General features: G+C 40.5%; 1 protein-coding gene across 1 annotated transcript in view; it reads left to right on the forward strand.

Annotated features, from left to right (window-relative positions):
• Positions 1-14906, forward strand: part of lrrcc1 (leucine rich repeat and coiled-coil centrosomal protein 1) — a 76082-nt gene that overhangs the window by 49807 nt on the left and 11369 nt on the right. The window contains exons 15-17 of the mRNA XM_061978783.1: positions 186-360; positions 10571-10734; positions 10794-11002. Coding sequence (XP_061834767.1) covers positions 186-360; positions 10571-10734; positions 10794-11002 — 548 coding nt within the window. The remainder of the gene's footprint in view (positions 1-185; positions 361-10570; positions 10735-10793; positions 11003-14906) is intronic.

A 14906-nucleotide genomic window follows, 5' to 3' on the forward strand; every position in this document is an offset into this window, starting at 1 on the left:
AAAGCAGATAAATGGAGGGGAAGAAAGAGAAGCAACTTATATTAACCTTGTAGATTGTTATAGTAACAATAGGTTAAGCTTTGTCGGTGTGCCATGTGTTATACCCAGTTTACCCTAGGGCAACAACGTTGAATTATGTAATGACTTCATAACGTTCATGTAATCAACGCCGCTCTTTCTGACAGAAGCGCGTTCAAGCTCTTGAAGCTGAACTGGATCAGGACCGCCGCCTCGGCCTTCAGTTGGAGATGCTGAAAAAAGAAAAGGCGGCTCTGTCATCTCAGCTTACGGCGCAGGAGTCTGTCATAGACGGCCTCAGGGCAGAGAGGAAGCTTTGGGGCCAAGAGCTCGCTCAGCAAGGTGGGAGAAGTGCAAAAGCACATTGCTACTTTCTGTCGCTCCTCTGGTGGATTCATATGGTGCAGCTCCTATAGTCTGTACTGTATTTGTTGTCCTGTCTAGCAGCATGAAGGACACAGCAGCTACTGTTTGGCTTCATTTATTTTATTATTATTATTATTATTATTTTTTTCAATTTAATCACAATTGAGCTCCGTGAAGCCTCCAATTTAGCAGATGTGCATGGAGATGCAATGTAAATGTATGCACTGCAAAAAGTCAGTGTTCAAAAACAAGAAAAAAAAAGAAGAAAAAAATGAGGGGTATTTTATTTGAACTAAGCAAAATTATCTGCCAATAGAACAAGAAAATTCGGCTTGTCTAAACTTTCCTAAACAAATAAAATTAGCTAACCTCAATGAACCCAAAATACCTTAAAATAAGTATATTCTCACTAATAACATATTGCTCAATATGTTGAAAAATATTCTTGAATTAATAAATTATAATATATTATATGAATTAGTAAATGCTTGTGCCATTATCTTGACATAATGATATGCGCTGATTTTTTTTTTTTTTCATGCTTGAAGTAAGAAATTATTACTTTAAAAAAGTAGTTTTATACATGTAAGTGTTGATGACACAGCTTTGCAACAGTTGATATTCTAGTTTCAAGCATGTTTTACTCAATATAGGTCATCAAATCTCCGCAACAAGCTGTAATATCTTACTGAGATCATTTAGGACCAAAACCCTTAAAACAAGTAAAACACTCTAACATAAAATCTGCTTAGTGAGAAGAATTATCTTATCAGACAGAAAATAAGCAAATATCACCCTTATTTGAGATATTTCATCTTACTTAGATTCATACTTGCCAACCTTGAGACCTCCGATTTCGGGAGGTGGGGGGAGGGGGGTGGGCGTGGTCGGGGTGGGACGGGGGCGTGGTTGGGAGCGTGGCTAAAAGGGGAGGAGTATATTTACAGCTAGTCAAGTATTTCATATGTATATATATACATATATTTATATATATATATATATATATAAGAAATACTTGACGTTCAGTGAATTCCAGCTATATATATATATATATATATACGTATATATTTATATTTATTTTATTATGTGTATATATATATATATATATATATATTTATTTTATTATATATATATATATATATATATATATACGTATATATTTGTTTATTTTATTATATGTATATATATATACGTATATATTTATTTTATTATATATATATTTATATTTATTTTATTATATGTATATATATATACGTATATATATATATATATATTTATTTTATTATATATATACATATATATATATATATATATATATATATATATATATAAAATAAATACTTGAATTTCAGTGTTCATTTATTTACACATATACACACACATAACACTCATCTACTCATTGTTGAGTTAAGGGTTGAATTGTCTATCCTTTTTCAATTCTCTGTCACTATTTTTCTAACCATGCTGAACACCCTCTCTGTGATGCATTGCTGTGTGGCACGCACAAAAGTGCTCTCATCAAATGCACTAGATGGCAGTATTGTCCTGTTTAAGAGTGTCACAACATTGCTGTTTACGGCAGACGAACTGCTTTACGGTATACAAAAACGTTACTGCTGTTGTTGTGTGTTGTTGCCGCGCTCGGAGGACGTTAATGAAACTGCCTAACAATAAACCCACATAAGAAACCAAGAACTCGCCCTCCATCATTCTACAGTTATAACGTGATTGGGCAGGTATGCTGTTTGAATTTCTCGCCTGAATTTCGGGAGATTTTCGGGAGAAAATTTGTCCCGGGAGGTTTTCGGGAGAGGCGCTGAATTTCGGGAGTCTCCCGGAAAATCCGGGAGGGTTGGCAAGTATGCTTGGATTTCAATTTTTGCAGTGTGCAGGCTTCTTTTCCTTTCGGAAAACCACTTAAAGAACTAGAAATTTCCACCAAGGCTTGATGAGCACACATAAAGACAATCAGGCTGTTTGTATCCCGAGTTTCCCCCTTCCTCTGAAAGACAACTGATCATCTTACGTCTTATAAGGTCGTCATTTGGTCTGACGTGTGTTAAGAGTTAGTTGTCCCGATAAATTGCTCCAAAACGGGTCGGGTCCGACAACCGAAACTCTTCACGTCTGTGGGCCGCCGCTGCCTAAATCATCGCTCTGTGAATTGTGACATGGTAAAGAAAGTAGCCAATCAATCAATCGTATTTATCTGCTGTCAGGTTCAAACACTGATGACATCTAATAAACAGGACAAGAAGCAAAGAATCAAACAGAGACAGAATTCAATTTGGCTCAGTGAGGAGAAACGTGTACCGTATTTTCCGCACCATAAGGCGCCCTGGGTTATAAGCCGCGCCTTCAATGAACGGCATATTTCAAAACTTTGTCCACCTATAAGCCGCCCCGTGTTGTAAGCCGCATCTAACTGCGCTAAAGGAATGTCAAAAAAACAGTCAAATGGGTCAGTCAAACTTTAATAATATATTAAAACCAGCGTGATGTGGGCGCGCATGGAGTCGTATATCAACATGGACGGAGCTGCGTGAAAAAAGCCACCCGGCCTCTTCGCGTAAACTTAAACTTACCTTAACCACTCGCTCATCTTTTCTTCATCCATCCCTTCGAGTTAGCTTTTATGATGACGCCGGCTGGAAAGGTCTCTTTTGGCAAGGTCTTCCTTTTGAATATCACCATGGGTGGAAGTTTCTGGCCATTAGCATGGCAAGCTAGAACCACAGTGAAGGATGACTTCTCATTCCCTGTGGTGCGAATATTCACCGTACGTGCTCCCGTTGTATCCACAGTGCGGTTCACAGGAATATCAAAAGTCAGTGGAACCTCGTCCATGTTGATAATGTTCTCTGGCCGGATCTTTTTTTCAGCTATCTTGTTTTTACAATATGCACGGAAAGTAGCCAGCTTTTCTTGAAAGTCTTTAGGCAGTTGCTGTGAAATAGTAGTCCGTGTGCGGATGGAGAGATTGCGTCTTTTCATGAACCGGAAACCTGTCGCTTAGTAGGAGCCATTTTGTGGTCTTTACAGATGTAAACACACAAAGGAAATGAAACGTAATATCCGCGCGCTTCTTCTTCTTCTACGCGGGCGGGTGGTTGCTTACAGTAGAAGAAGAAGCGCTTCCTCTTCTATGGGGGCGGGTGCTTACCTTGGCGGTTGCTTGCGTAGAAGAAGAAGCACTTCCTCTTCTACGGGGAAAAAAGATGGCGGCTGTTTACCGTAGTTGCGAGACCGAAACTTTATGAAAATGAATCTTAATATTAATCCATATATAAAGCGCACCGGGTTATAAGCCGCACTGTCAGCTTTTGAGTAAATTTGTGTTTTTTAGGTGCGGCTAATAGTGCGGAAAATACGGTAGTTGTCTCGATAAATTGCTCCAAAACGGGTCGGGTCCGACAACCGAAACTCTTCATGTCTGTGGGCCGCCGCTGCCTAAATCATCGCTCTGTGAATTGTGACATGGTAAAGAAAGTAGCCAATCAATTAATCGTATTTATCTGCTGTCAGGTTCAAACACTGATGACATCTAATAAACAGGACAAGAAGCAAAGAATCAAACAGAGACAGAATTAAATTTGGCTCAGTGAGGAGAAACGTGTACATCTGTACCCTTGTACAGTGGCATTACGCTCTGCCAAAAGATTGCACGCCTCCTTCTTTTATTTGGACCTTCCCTGACCACATGGCAACAGCTGCTTCCAAAGGGATGGGGTCGTAAACAGCCATTGCCTTTGATTACAAAACAGTTCAACAGAAAAGGTCGGTTCAAGAAAGAGGTCGTAAAAGAGTTTAAAAAAGGTGTCTGGAACTTGGCCAGATCCTGCCTTCTCTCCATTTTGTAGTTTTTGGGTTAAAACAATATCTTTCTGTTGATTACAATACATGAAACAGAACAGAACACCTTCATGTTGCTTGCCCCCCTACACGGTGGAGTTTTACAAGCCTTCTTCTTGGTAGGTTCAAAGACATGTTTTGACTTCTCGCCAGGAACTCTTTTCAACACAAAGTATTGTGATAACTTAGATACAATTATTCTGACATCTGCAACATGCTGAAAAAAAAGTACACTTACATTCACCAATTCAACAAGTCCAAAAAGGAGTAAAGCTTGTCCGATATTATTATCAGGCCATCATCTTTTCACAGTTCAAGACCAATCATGAAGCAAAAAAAGCCATTATGTTGAGAACGTAATAACCAGAGGTGGGTAGTAACGCGCTACATTTACTCCGTTACATCTACTTGAGTAACTTTTGGGATAAATTGTACTTCTAAGAGTAGTTTTAATGCAACATACTTTTACTTTTACTTGAGTATATTTATAGAGAAGAAACGCTACTTTTACTCCGCTACTTTTATCTACATTCAGCTCGCTACTCGCTACTAATTTTTATCGATCTGTTAATGCACGCTTTGTTTGTTTTGGTCTGTCAGACAGACCTTCATAGTGCCTGCGTTTCAACAAATACAGTCACTGGTGACGTTCACTCCGTTCCACCAATCAGATGCAGTCACTGGTGACGTTGGACCAATCAAACAGAGCCAGGGGTCACATGACCTGACTTAAACAAGTTGAAAAACTTATTGGGGTGTTACCATTTAGTGGTCAATTGTACGGAATATGTACTGTACTGTGCAATCTACTAATACAAGTTCCAATCAATCAATCAAAAGTGTGAAGGAAAAAAGACCATTTTTTATTTCAACCGTACATCCCGTCAAAAGCCTAAAGACTGACTGCACAGTTCCTGTCTTCACAATAAAAGTGCCGCTCCATCGCGCGATTCGCGCCTGCGCTTTCAAAATAAGAGTCCCCGAAAGCCTGCGCAAACAAGCTAGCAAGCTACGGAGTTTGCCGCCAATGTGTTTCCTGTAAAGTGTATAAAAACGAATATGGAAGCTGGACATATAAGATGCCAAAAACCAACCACTTTCATGTGGTATTAGACAGAAAGGAGGAACTTTTTTTCTCCTCCATTTGAAAACGTGGACGTTATCAGCACTACTGTCTGATTACAATCAATGCAAGTCATCAGAATCAGGTAATACACCAACTTATATTCTTGTCTTCATGAAAGAAAGGAATCTATATGTGTTAAACATGCATGTATATTCATTAAAACACTATTAACATGTAAACAAAAACGGCAAAAAAATAAATATAAATTATATACTGTATATATCAATGTATGTGTATATATATATATATATATATATATATATATATATATATATATATATATATATATATATATATATATATATGTATATATATATATATATATATATATATATATATATATATATATATATATGTATATATATATATGATATGTGTGTGTATGTTACTCATCAGTTACTCAGTACTTGAGTAGTTTTTTTACAACATACTTTTTACTTTTACTCAAGTAAATATTTGGGTGACTACTCCTTACTTTTACTTGAGTAATAAATCTCTAAAGTAACAGTACTCTTACTTGAGTACAATTTCTGGCTACTCTACCCACCTCTGGTAATAACTCATTCCGTAGATGATAGTCTGTGTTTACACCATCTCCATGATTCTTTCCACAGTCTTTTTATTTATTTATTTTTTTAGTGCAGGATTTTTCTGTCAAAAAATACTCCAAAAGCCAAAGACCATCTTCATTCCCTCTCCTCGTTACGTCCTCTTCTAAATTGCCTGTTTTTCCGGTCGTTGCTATGGTGATTGCCTTATCTTTCGTCTTCGATTTTGTTAGATCAGGTTTTTTCACACAAGATTTTGTGATCGTGGGACTAGAGTCTCGATCGGTGATATTGTTGTAACACACTTTACACATGTACATCAACACTGCTCAATGCTTGATTTTGTATCTTTATGTGAGGAATCTGCAACAGATAAAATAATCTGTCAGCTTTAGAATCTTTGTGTATCAGCCTCATCTAATTTTGTCATCTAGGAGAAAAAAAAAATCATTAATAATGTTGCCAGAAGAGAAACCATATTTGGTAACTTCATACTTGCCAGCCCTCCCGGATTTTCCGGGAGACTCCCGAAATTCAGCGCCTCTCCCGAAAACCTCCCGGGACAAATTTTCTCCCGAAAAACTCCCGAAATTCAGGCGGACCTGAGTGACGTGTTGACAACATACAACAACAGCGTCTACCGTAAAGCAGTTCGTCTGCCGTAAACAGCAATGTTGTGACACTTTTAAACAGGACAATACTGCCATCTACTGTACATGCATATGTGACCCACCCATAATGTGTCACATTTTTGTGTTGATTTATTTATTTTATTTTGTGGTTTGAATTCGTTTTTGGAGCTGTCATTACACATTTATCAGTATTCACATTGGTCAGTAGGGGGCAGTAGGGCGTTTCTTCCCAATTGAATGCTATCACCTGCAGACCGGAAGTGTCTTGTCATTCTGATGAGCGCGACCAGTCTGTGAACAATTGAAACGTCCTGTGTGCTTTTTCCTCCTGTATAACAGGTTAGTTTTGGTGAATCAACTCACTGAATAATATCCATGTGATCTTTATAAGTTTAAGTACACTTTCTGATGGTGGAGCCTAACTCTAAAGTGTTTGTGAGTTGTAGTTTGTAAATGAACACTATAATTCAAGTACTTATTTTATTTATATATATATATATATATATATATATAGCTAGAATTCACTGAAAGTCAAGTATTTCTTATATATATATATATATATATCTTAACCACGCCCACAACCACGCCCCCCGCCCCACCCCCGACCACGCCCCCACCTCCCGAAATCGGAGGTCTCAAGGTTGGCAAGTATGGGTAACTTCAACTTTGATTTGTTGTTTAAGACAATAATGGAAAAGGTTGTAGTTAAATATAAGTTGTGTGTATATTTTAAACAGAATTTTAGGAAGTAAAAATTAATCAAAACAATTCAAATGTTTTTATTTGCAAGAATACTATCAAGTCCTGCATTTACAAAAAAACATGCGACAACATAATGAATTTTAATTTTTAACATTCAAAGATTAAACTGTCAGGTTTAAACACTGATGGCATCTATTAAACAAGACAAGAAGCAAGGAATCAAACAGAGACAGAATTCAATTTGGCTCAGTGAGGAGAAACGCGTACATCTGTACCCTTGTACAGTGGCATTACGCTCTGCCAAAAGATTGCACGCCTCCTTCTTCCTTGAAAAGGGTACAGAGTGCCATCTCCGGGTTGGGGAGGAGATCTTTCCCCAAGTGGAGGAGTTCAAGTACCTCGGAGTCTTGTTCACGAGTGAGGGAAGAGTGGATGGTGAGATCGACAGGCGGATCGGTGCGGCGTCTTCAGTAATGCGGACGCTGTATCGATCCGTTGTGGTGAAGAAGGAGCTGAGCCGGAAGGCAAAGCTCTCAATTTACCGGTCGATCTACGTTCCCATCCTCACCTATGGTCATGAGCTTTGGGTTATGACCGAAAGGACAAGATCACGGGTACAAATGAGTTTCCTCCGCCGGGTGGCGGGGCTCTCCCTTAGAGATAGGGTGAGAAGCTCTGTCATCCGGGGGGAGCTCAAAGTAAAGCCGCTGCTCCTCCACATCGAGAGGAGCCAGATGAGGTGGTTCGGGCATCTGGTCAGGATGCCACCCGAACGCCTCCCTAGGGAGGTGTTTAGGGCACGTCCGACTGGTAGGAGGCCACGAGGAAGACCCAGGACACGCTGGGAAGACTATGTCTTCCGGCTGGCCTGGGAACGCCTCGAGATCCTCCAGGAGGAGCTGGACGAAGTGGCTGGGGAGAGGGAAGTCTGGGCTTCCCTGCTTAGGCTGCTGCCCCCGCGACCCGACCTCGGATAAGCGGAAGAAGATGGATGGATGGATGTACCCTTGAACAGTGTCACTATGCTCCGACGAAAGATTGTACGCCTCCTTTTATTTGGACTTTCCCTGATTACATGGCAACAGCTGTTTCTAAGGGAGGGGGGGTCATAAACAGTCATCACCTTCGTTACAAAACAGTTCAAAGAAAAGGTTGTAAAACAGTTCAAAGAAGAGGTCGTAAACAGCCGTTGCCCTCGGTCACAGAACAGTTCAAAGAAAAGGTGCCTTGAGGGGAGTCAGGCCCTGCTTCCTCTCCGCTTTGTAGTTCTCGGGTCAAGACAAAATCTTTCTGTGGATTACAATACATGAAGGAAACAGAACACCTTCATGTCGCTTCCCATCGTACACAGTGGAGTTTTACAAGCCTTCTTCTGTACGCAATATCTGAAGAGCATGGAAAAACTGTGGTGTACTCTGCATGTGACGAATAAAACCCTTGAACCTTGGTAAGATCAAAGACAGCTTTTGTCTGCTCGCTGGGAACTCATATCAACACAAAGTTTTGGGATAACTTAGATACAATTATTCTGACAAACTTTGGTTGATTATTACCTATGCCAAAAGTATATGTAATCGTTGCCGTTGGTTTGTCTTAGTTAGTTCGTTAGTTTGTTTGTTTGTTAGCTGCATAACTTAAAAGTTTAAGGGCGGATTTTGATGAAACTTTCAGGAAATGTTCGAAATAGGATAAGGGACAACTGATTATATTTTGAAAGTGATTCTGATGATTCCTTCTACGTTACAGTATGTTTAGGTTTCTATTAGGTCATCGACGTCCCACTGGGGTGAGTTTTTCCTTGCCCTTATGTGGGCTCTGTACCGAGGAAGTCGCATACCTGCCAACTACTCCGGTTTTCCCGTAATTAGTACGGTTTTCATCAACCTATTCCGGGTTACGGTTGCAGTGATAAAAAATACGGTTTTTCATTAATTAAAAAAAAATTTTTTTTAAATATGCGCGATGCTATTTATAGCACCGCTGCCAAGCACGAGGCCATTGTTTCCAAACGAGCGAACGATCATGGAATCAGCCGGAGAAAAATCGCAAACGAGTTTTAAACCGAAAAGAAAACTGCAGTCATTCCGTGAAGAATATTCAAAAGCCTATCCGGGAATAATTATCCGTTCCAAAAAGGGTGAAAACTACGCGAATTGCACCTTGTGTAGACAAGATTTTTCGATCGGACACGGAGGAATTAGCGATGTTAAAGACCACGTTGGGACAAAAGAACACAAGTCTAATGCCGTTGCTAGTGATACAAATGGAAAACTTTCAACGTTTTTCGTATTTTAGCCACAAAAAGGTAATGACACCAATGTTATCTATTGGAATTGTTTAGTACTGTTATACTGTTAAAAGTGTTTATACTATTTATGCTTTCAAGTCCAAGTTGAAGAAATCTTGTTAAATGTTGACAGCATAACTACCAAAATACAGAAGTATGTCCTTAATATTTTTGCAGTGCTATTTCTGTTGAAAAGTTCAAATGATTACATTAGAGATGTGATGTGCCACTTTTCAAGTGTCTGATGGCTTCAATTAATTTTCATTAATTTTTCATATTTTGAATTCTTTTGAAAGGCTTACAAAAAAACTACATTTGAATTGTAATTCCATGCTATTGACAGGACTATTAATTTTAATGAAGTTAGCTTACCATGTTTACAGTATGATAATTGTGATAGAAATGTGAATTTTAGGCACAGAATATTTTTTACAATTGAACAAGGCAGTAGATTATACAAGCTTGGACAGAAAGTTAATAATGACACCAATTTTTTTTTTAATGGAATTGTTTAGTACTGTTTTACCATTTGTTTACTGTAAAAAGTGTTTATACTGTTTATACTTTCAATTAACAAATTGAAGTCTTGTGAAAGGTTGACAGGATAACTGGCATTAACTGTCAAAATAATTTCAAACTATTGAAGTTAGCTTACAGAATAAACATGTCAATCAACCCATATGATTTTTGCTGTAATATTTTTGTTTTGAAAAGTCACTGTGACTGATAGAAAAGTGATGGTTTTAGCAACATTTTAACCTGTCTGAATGCTAATAATCATTTTGCGTCGGGGGGGCGAAGCCTGAACCCCCCACCAGGACTTTGTCCTGGACCTACCGGGGCCTGCGGCCCCTGGACCCTGGCTACTAGGTTTTTCTGATTTCAAAAGTTGGCAGGTATGAAGTCGTTGTGGCTTGTGCAGCCCTTTGAGACACTTGTGATTTAGGGCTATATAAATAAACATGTGTGTCTGTGTATGATACACAGATCTTTGCTGCACGTCATTATTGACTTTCCTGTGTATGGACATGTTTACCAGGAGCATCCCTGGCTCAGGACCGTGGCCGCTTGGAGTCCAGAGTCGAGGTGCTGGGCGCTGAGCTGGAGGCGCAGAAGAATAAGAACGAGAAGAGCGACGACTCCCTCCGAATCAAAAGCAAAATCATAGAGGATCAAACCCAAACCATCCGCAAGCTCAAAGAGGTAGAGGAAGTGACGCCAACAGTGCAAACCTCTTCAACGTAACATACCTTGCTGTGTAGACCCTGCAGGAGCACGATCAGCTGGTCCGCAGGCTGCGAGACGAAAAAGCACAGGCCCAGAAGACCTTCCAGCTGCAGCTCGAGGAGGAAACGTCCCGGATGTCCGACCTGATGGAACGTGTGGAACACCTCAGCCTGCGCAAGGAGGAGCTGAAGCAGCAGTTGGACGACAAGGAGGAAGAAATGAAGGATGTGAAGCACATTCACAGGTAAATTAAATCATTTTGTTTGGTAGGATGATCATCTCTTGGATTTACCTGGCAAATCTAGCAAAAAGTGGCAGGGATAGGGATGTATACCGAATATTGACCGCGAGGATTCTGGATTAGTAATACTAGTATTTTCTTTGTCCAGCTGATCGTCATAACTATGACACACTGCCACATTCAGTTCAAGTGCCACGTTAGGGATAGGGTTAGAGGGTTAGGGTTCGGGTTAAAAGTAACCCTAACCCTCTAACTCTAACCCTCTCTAACTCTAACCTCTAACCTCTCTAACCCCAACTCTAACCCTAACCCTCTAACCGCTAACCCTAAGCCTAACCTCTAACCTCTCTCACTCTCTCTCTAACCCTAACCTCTAATCCTCTCTAACTCTAACCTCTAACCCTAACTCTACTCTAACCCTCTAACCCTAACCTCTAACCTCTCTCACTCTCTCTCTAACCCTAACCTCTAACCCTCTCCAACTCTAACCTCTCCAACCCTAACCTCTAACCCTAACCTCTAACCTCTCTAACGCTCTCTCTAAACCTATCCCTCTAACCAGCAAATTACTACATATGGCACATTTAAAGGGGAACATTATCACCAGACCTATGTAAGCGTCAATATATACCTTGATGTTGCAGAAAAAAGACCAAATATTTTTTTAACCGATTTCCGAACTCTAAATGGGTGAATTTTGGCGAATTAAATGCCTTTCTATTATTCGATGACAGTCACATCGGGAAGCAATCCGCCATTTTCTCAAACACCGAGTCGAATCAGCTCTGTTATTTTCCGTTTTTTCGACTGTTTTCCGTAACCTTGGAGACATCATGCCTCGTCGGTGTGTTGTCGGAGGGTGTAACAACACGAACAGGGACGGGATTCAAGTTGCACCAGTGGCCCAAAGATGCCAAAGTGGCAAGAAATTGGACGTTTGTTCCGCACACTTTACCGACGAAAGCTATGCTACGACAGAGATGGCAAGAATGTGTGGATATCCTGCGACACTCAAAGCAGATGCATTTCCAACCATAAAGTCAAAGAAATCTGCCGCCAGACCCCCATTGAATCTGCCGGAGTGTGTGAGCAATTCAGGGACAAAGGACCTCGGTAGCACGGCAAGCAATGGCGGCAGTTTGTTCCCGCAGACGAGCGAGCTAAACCCCCTGGATGTCTTGGCTCACACCGTCCCGAAGATGATCAAGAGAAGAATATCGACCCTAGCTTCCCTGGCCTGCTGACATCAACTCCAAAACTGGACAGATCAGCTTTCAGGAAAAGAGCGCGGATGAGGGTATGTCTACAGAATATATTAATTGATGAAAATTGGGCTGTCTGCACTCTCAAAGTGCATGTTGTTGCCAAATGTATTTCATATGCTGTAAACCTAGTTCATAGTTGTTAGTTTCCTTTAATGCCAAACAAACACATACCAATCGTTGGCTAGAAGGCGATCGCCGAATTCGTCCTCGCTTTCTCCCGTGTCGCTGGCTGTCGTGTCGTTTTCGTCGGTTTCGCTTGCATACGGTTCAAACCGATATGGCTCAATAGCTTCAGTTTCTTCTTCAATTTGGTTTTCGCTACCCGCCTCCACACTACAACCATCCGTTTCAATACATTCGTAATCTGTTGAATCGCTTAAGCCGCTGAAATCCGAGTCTGAATCCGAGCTAATGTCGCTATAGCTTGCTGTTCTTTCCGCCATGTTTGTTTGTGTTGGCTTCACTATGTGACGTCAATGGACGGGTGTTTATAACGATGGTTAAAATCAGGCACTTTGAATCGTTTTTAGGGATATTGCGTGATGGGTAAAATTTTGAAAAAAACTTCGAAAAATATCATAAGCCACTGGGAACTGATTTTTAATGGTTTTAACCATTCTGAAATTGTGATAATGTTCCCCTTTAAGACTTTATAAACAAGTTGTGTCAACGTTCCCTACACATGGTAACTCTCAGTCCCAGCAGCTGACGGACGGACTCTAGTTGCACGTTCAAAATGAAACCACAACATCAAATATTATTTTCCTCCAACAGCATTGCGCTCTTCAACGCACACGAGACTCCACGGAAGTAGAAGCTATTGAAATGAAGTGAAACGAAGCGATCGGCTCTGTTTACTCGTAGGGAACATTTTCAAAGCTAAGTCTGTGTAGTCGCTGCCATGTGTCCTTGAGCCTAACGGCGCCAGTGCGCAGCCGCTGCTGCGCCTCAATTTCCAGGAAGTAAGCAGTGTTGCCTAAAATGTATTAATAAATGATATGTAGAGATATTACTAACCGTCCAGAACAGGGGTGTCAAACTCAAATACAGAGTGGGCCAAAATTTAAAACTGAACAAAGCCGCGGGCCAAACAAATTAACCTTTTAATAGGGACCCAAACAAGTTTTGCATTGAATATTGAACAAGCAAGGCTTATATAACTTTATAGTGACATGCAAAATTGAGTTTCAAATACTAATAATAATAATTAAAAAATATCAATGGCATATCAAATACAATTTAAATAAAAATTGAATGCCTCTTTTCTATTTGCAGCCTTCTGAGGTAAATATCAACATTAACTTTTTCCACAGGCTAATAAATATGAAAATAAAATAACAATGAATAAACCAACCATTCAGGACTTTTAACCGCTCAGTTTGCAACACACTGATCTACCGTATTTTCCGCACCATAAGGCGCCCTGGGTTATAAGCCGCGCCTTCAATGAACGGCATATTTCAAAACTTTGTCCACCTATAAAACGCCCCGTGTTATAAGCCGCATCTAACTGCGCTAAAGGAATGTCAAAAAAACAGTCAGATAGTTCAGTCAAACTTTAATAATATATTAAAAACCAGTGTGATGTGGGCGCGCATGGAGTCGTATATCAACATGGACGGAGCTGCGTGAAAAAAGCCACCCGGCCTCTTCGCGTAAACTTACCTTAACCACTCGCTCACCTTTTCTTCATCCATCCCTTCGAGTTAGCTTTTATGATGACGCCGGCTGGAAAGGTCTCTTTTGGCAAGGTCTTCCTTTTGAATATCACCATGGGTGGAAGTTTCTGGCCATTAGCATGGCAAGCTAGAACCACAGTGAAGGATGACTTCTCATTCCCTGTGGTGCGAATATTCACCGTACATGCTCCCGTTGTATCCACAGTGCGGTTCACAGGAATATCAAAAGTCAGTGGAACCTCGTCCATGTTGATAATGTTCTTTGGCCGGATCTTTTTTTCAGCTATCTTGTTTTTACAATATGCACGGAAAGTAGCCAGCTTTTCTTGAAAGTCTTTAGGCAGTTGCTGTGAAATAGTAATCCGTGTGCGGATGGAGAGATTGCGTCTTTTCATGAACCGGATCCCTGTCGCTTAGTAGGAGCCATTTTGTGGTCTTTACAGATGTAAACACACAAAGGAAATGAAACGTAATATCCGCGCGCTTCTTCTTCTTCTACGCGGGCGGGTGGTTGCTTACAGTAGAAGAAGAAGCGCTTCCTGTTCTATGGGGGCGGGTGCTTACCTTGGCGGTTGCTTGCGTAGAAGAAGAAGCACTTCCTCTTCTACGGGGAAAAAAGATGGCGGCTGTTTACCGTAGTTGCGAGACCGAAACTTTATGAAAATGAATCTTAATATTAATCCATATATAAAGCGCACCGGGTTATAAGGCGCACTGTCAGCTTTTGAGAAAATTAGTGGTTTTTAGGTGCGCCTTATAGTGCGGAAAATACGGTAATCTGATGTGCCCAAGCCAGATACCTGCCATCTTTTCTTGGATGCTAGTTCATTAATGCCGGGGCTCAGGCTTTGAGCTGAGGCAACCTTCATTATCGAACGAAGGTGTTCATCAGTCATTATATCTCGTAGTCCACCCCGGACCACAGTCACAAGAATGTGCGGCTTCTGTACGCACACACACGTG

This window comes from Nerophis lumbriciformis, linkage group LG19, assembly GCF_033978685.3.
Source record: "Nerophis lumbriciformis linkage group LG19, RoL_Nlum_v2.1, whole genome shotgun sequence".
Classification (NCBI taxonomy): domain Eukaryota; kingdom Metazoa; phylum Chordata; class Actinopteri; order Syngnathiformes; family Syngnathidae; genus Nerophis; species Nerophis lumbriciformis.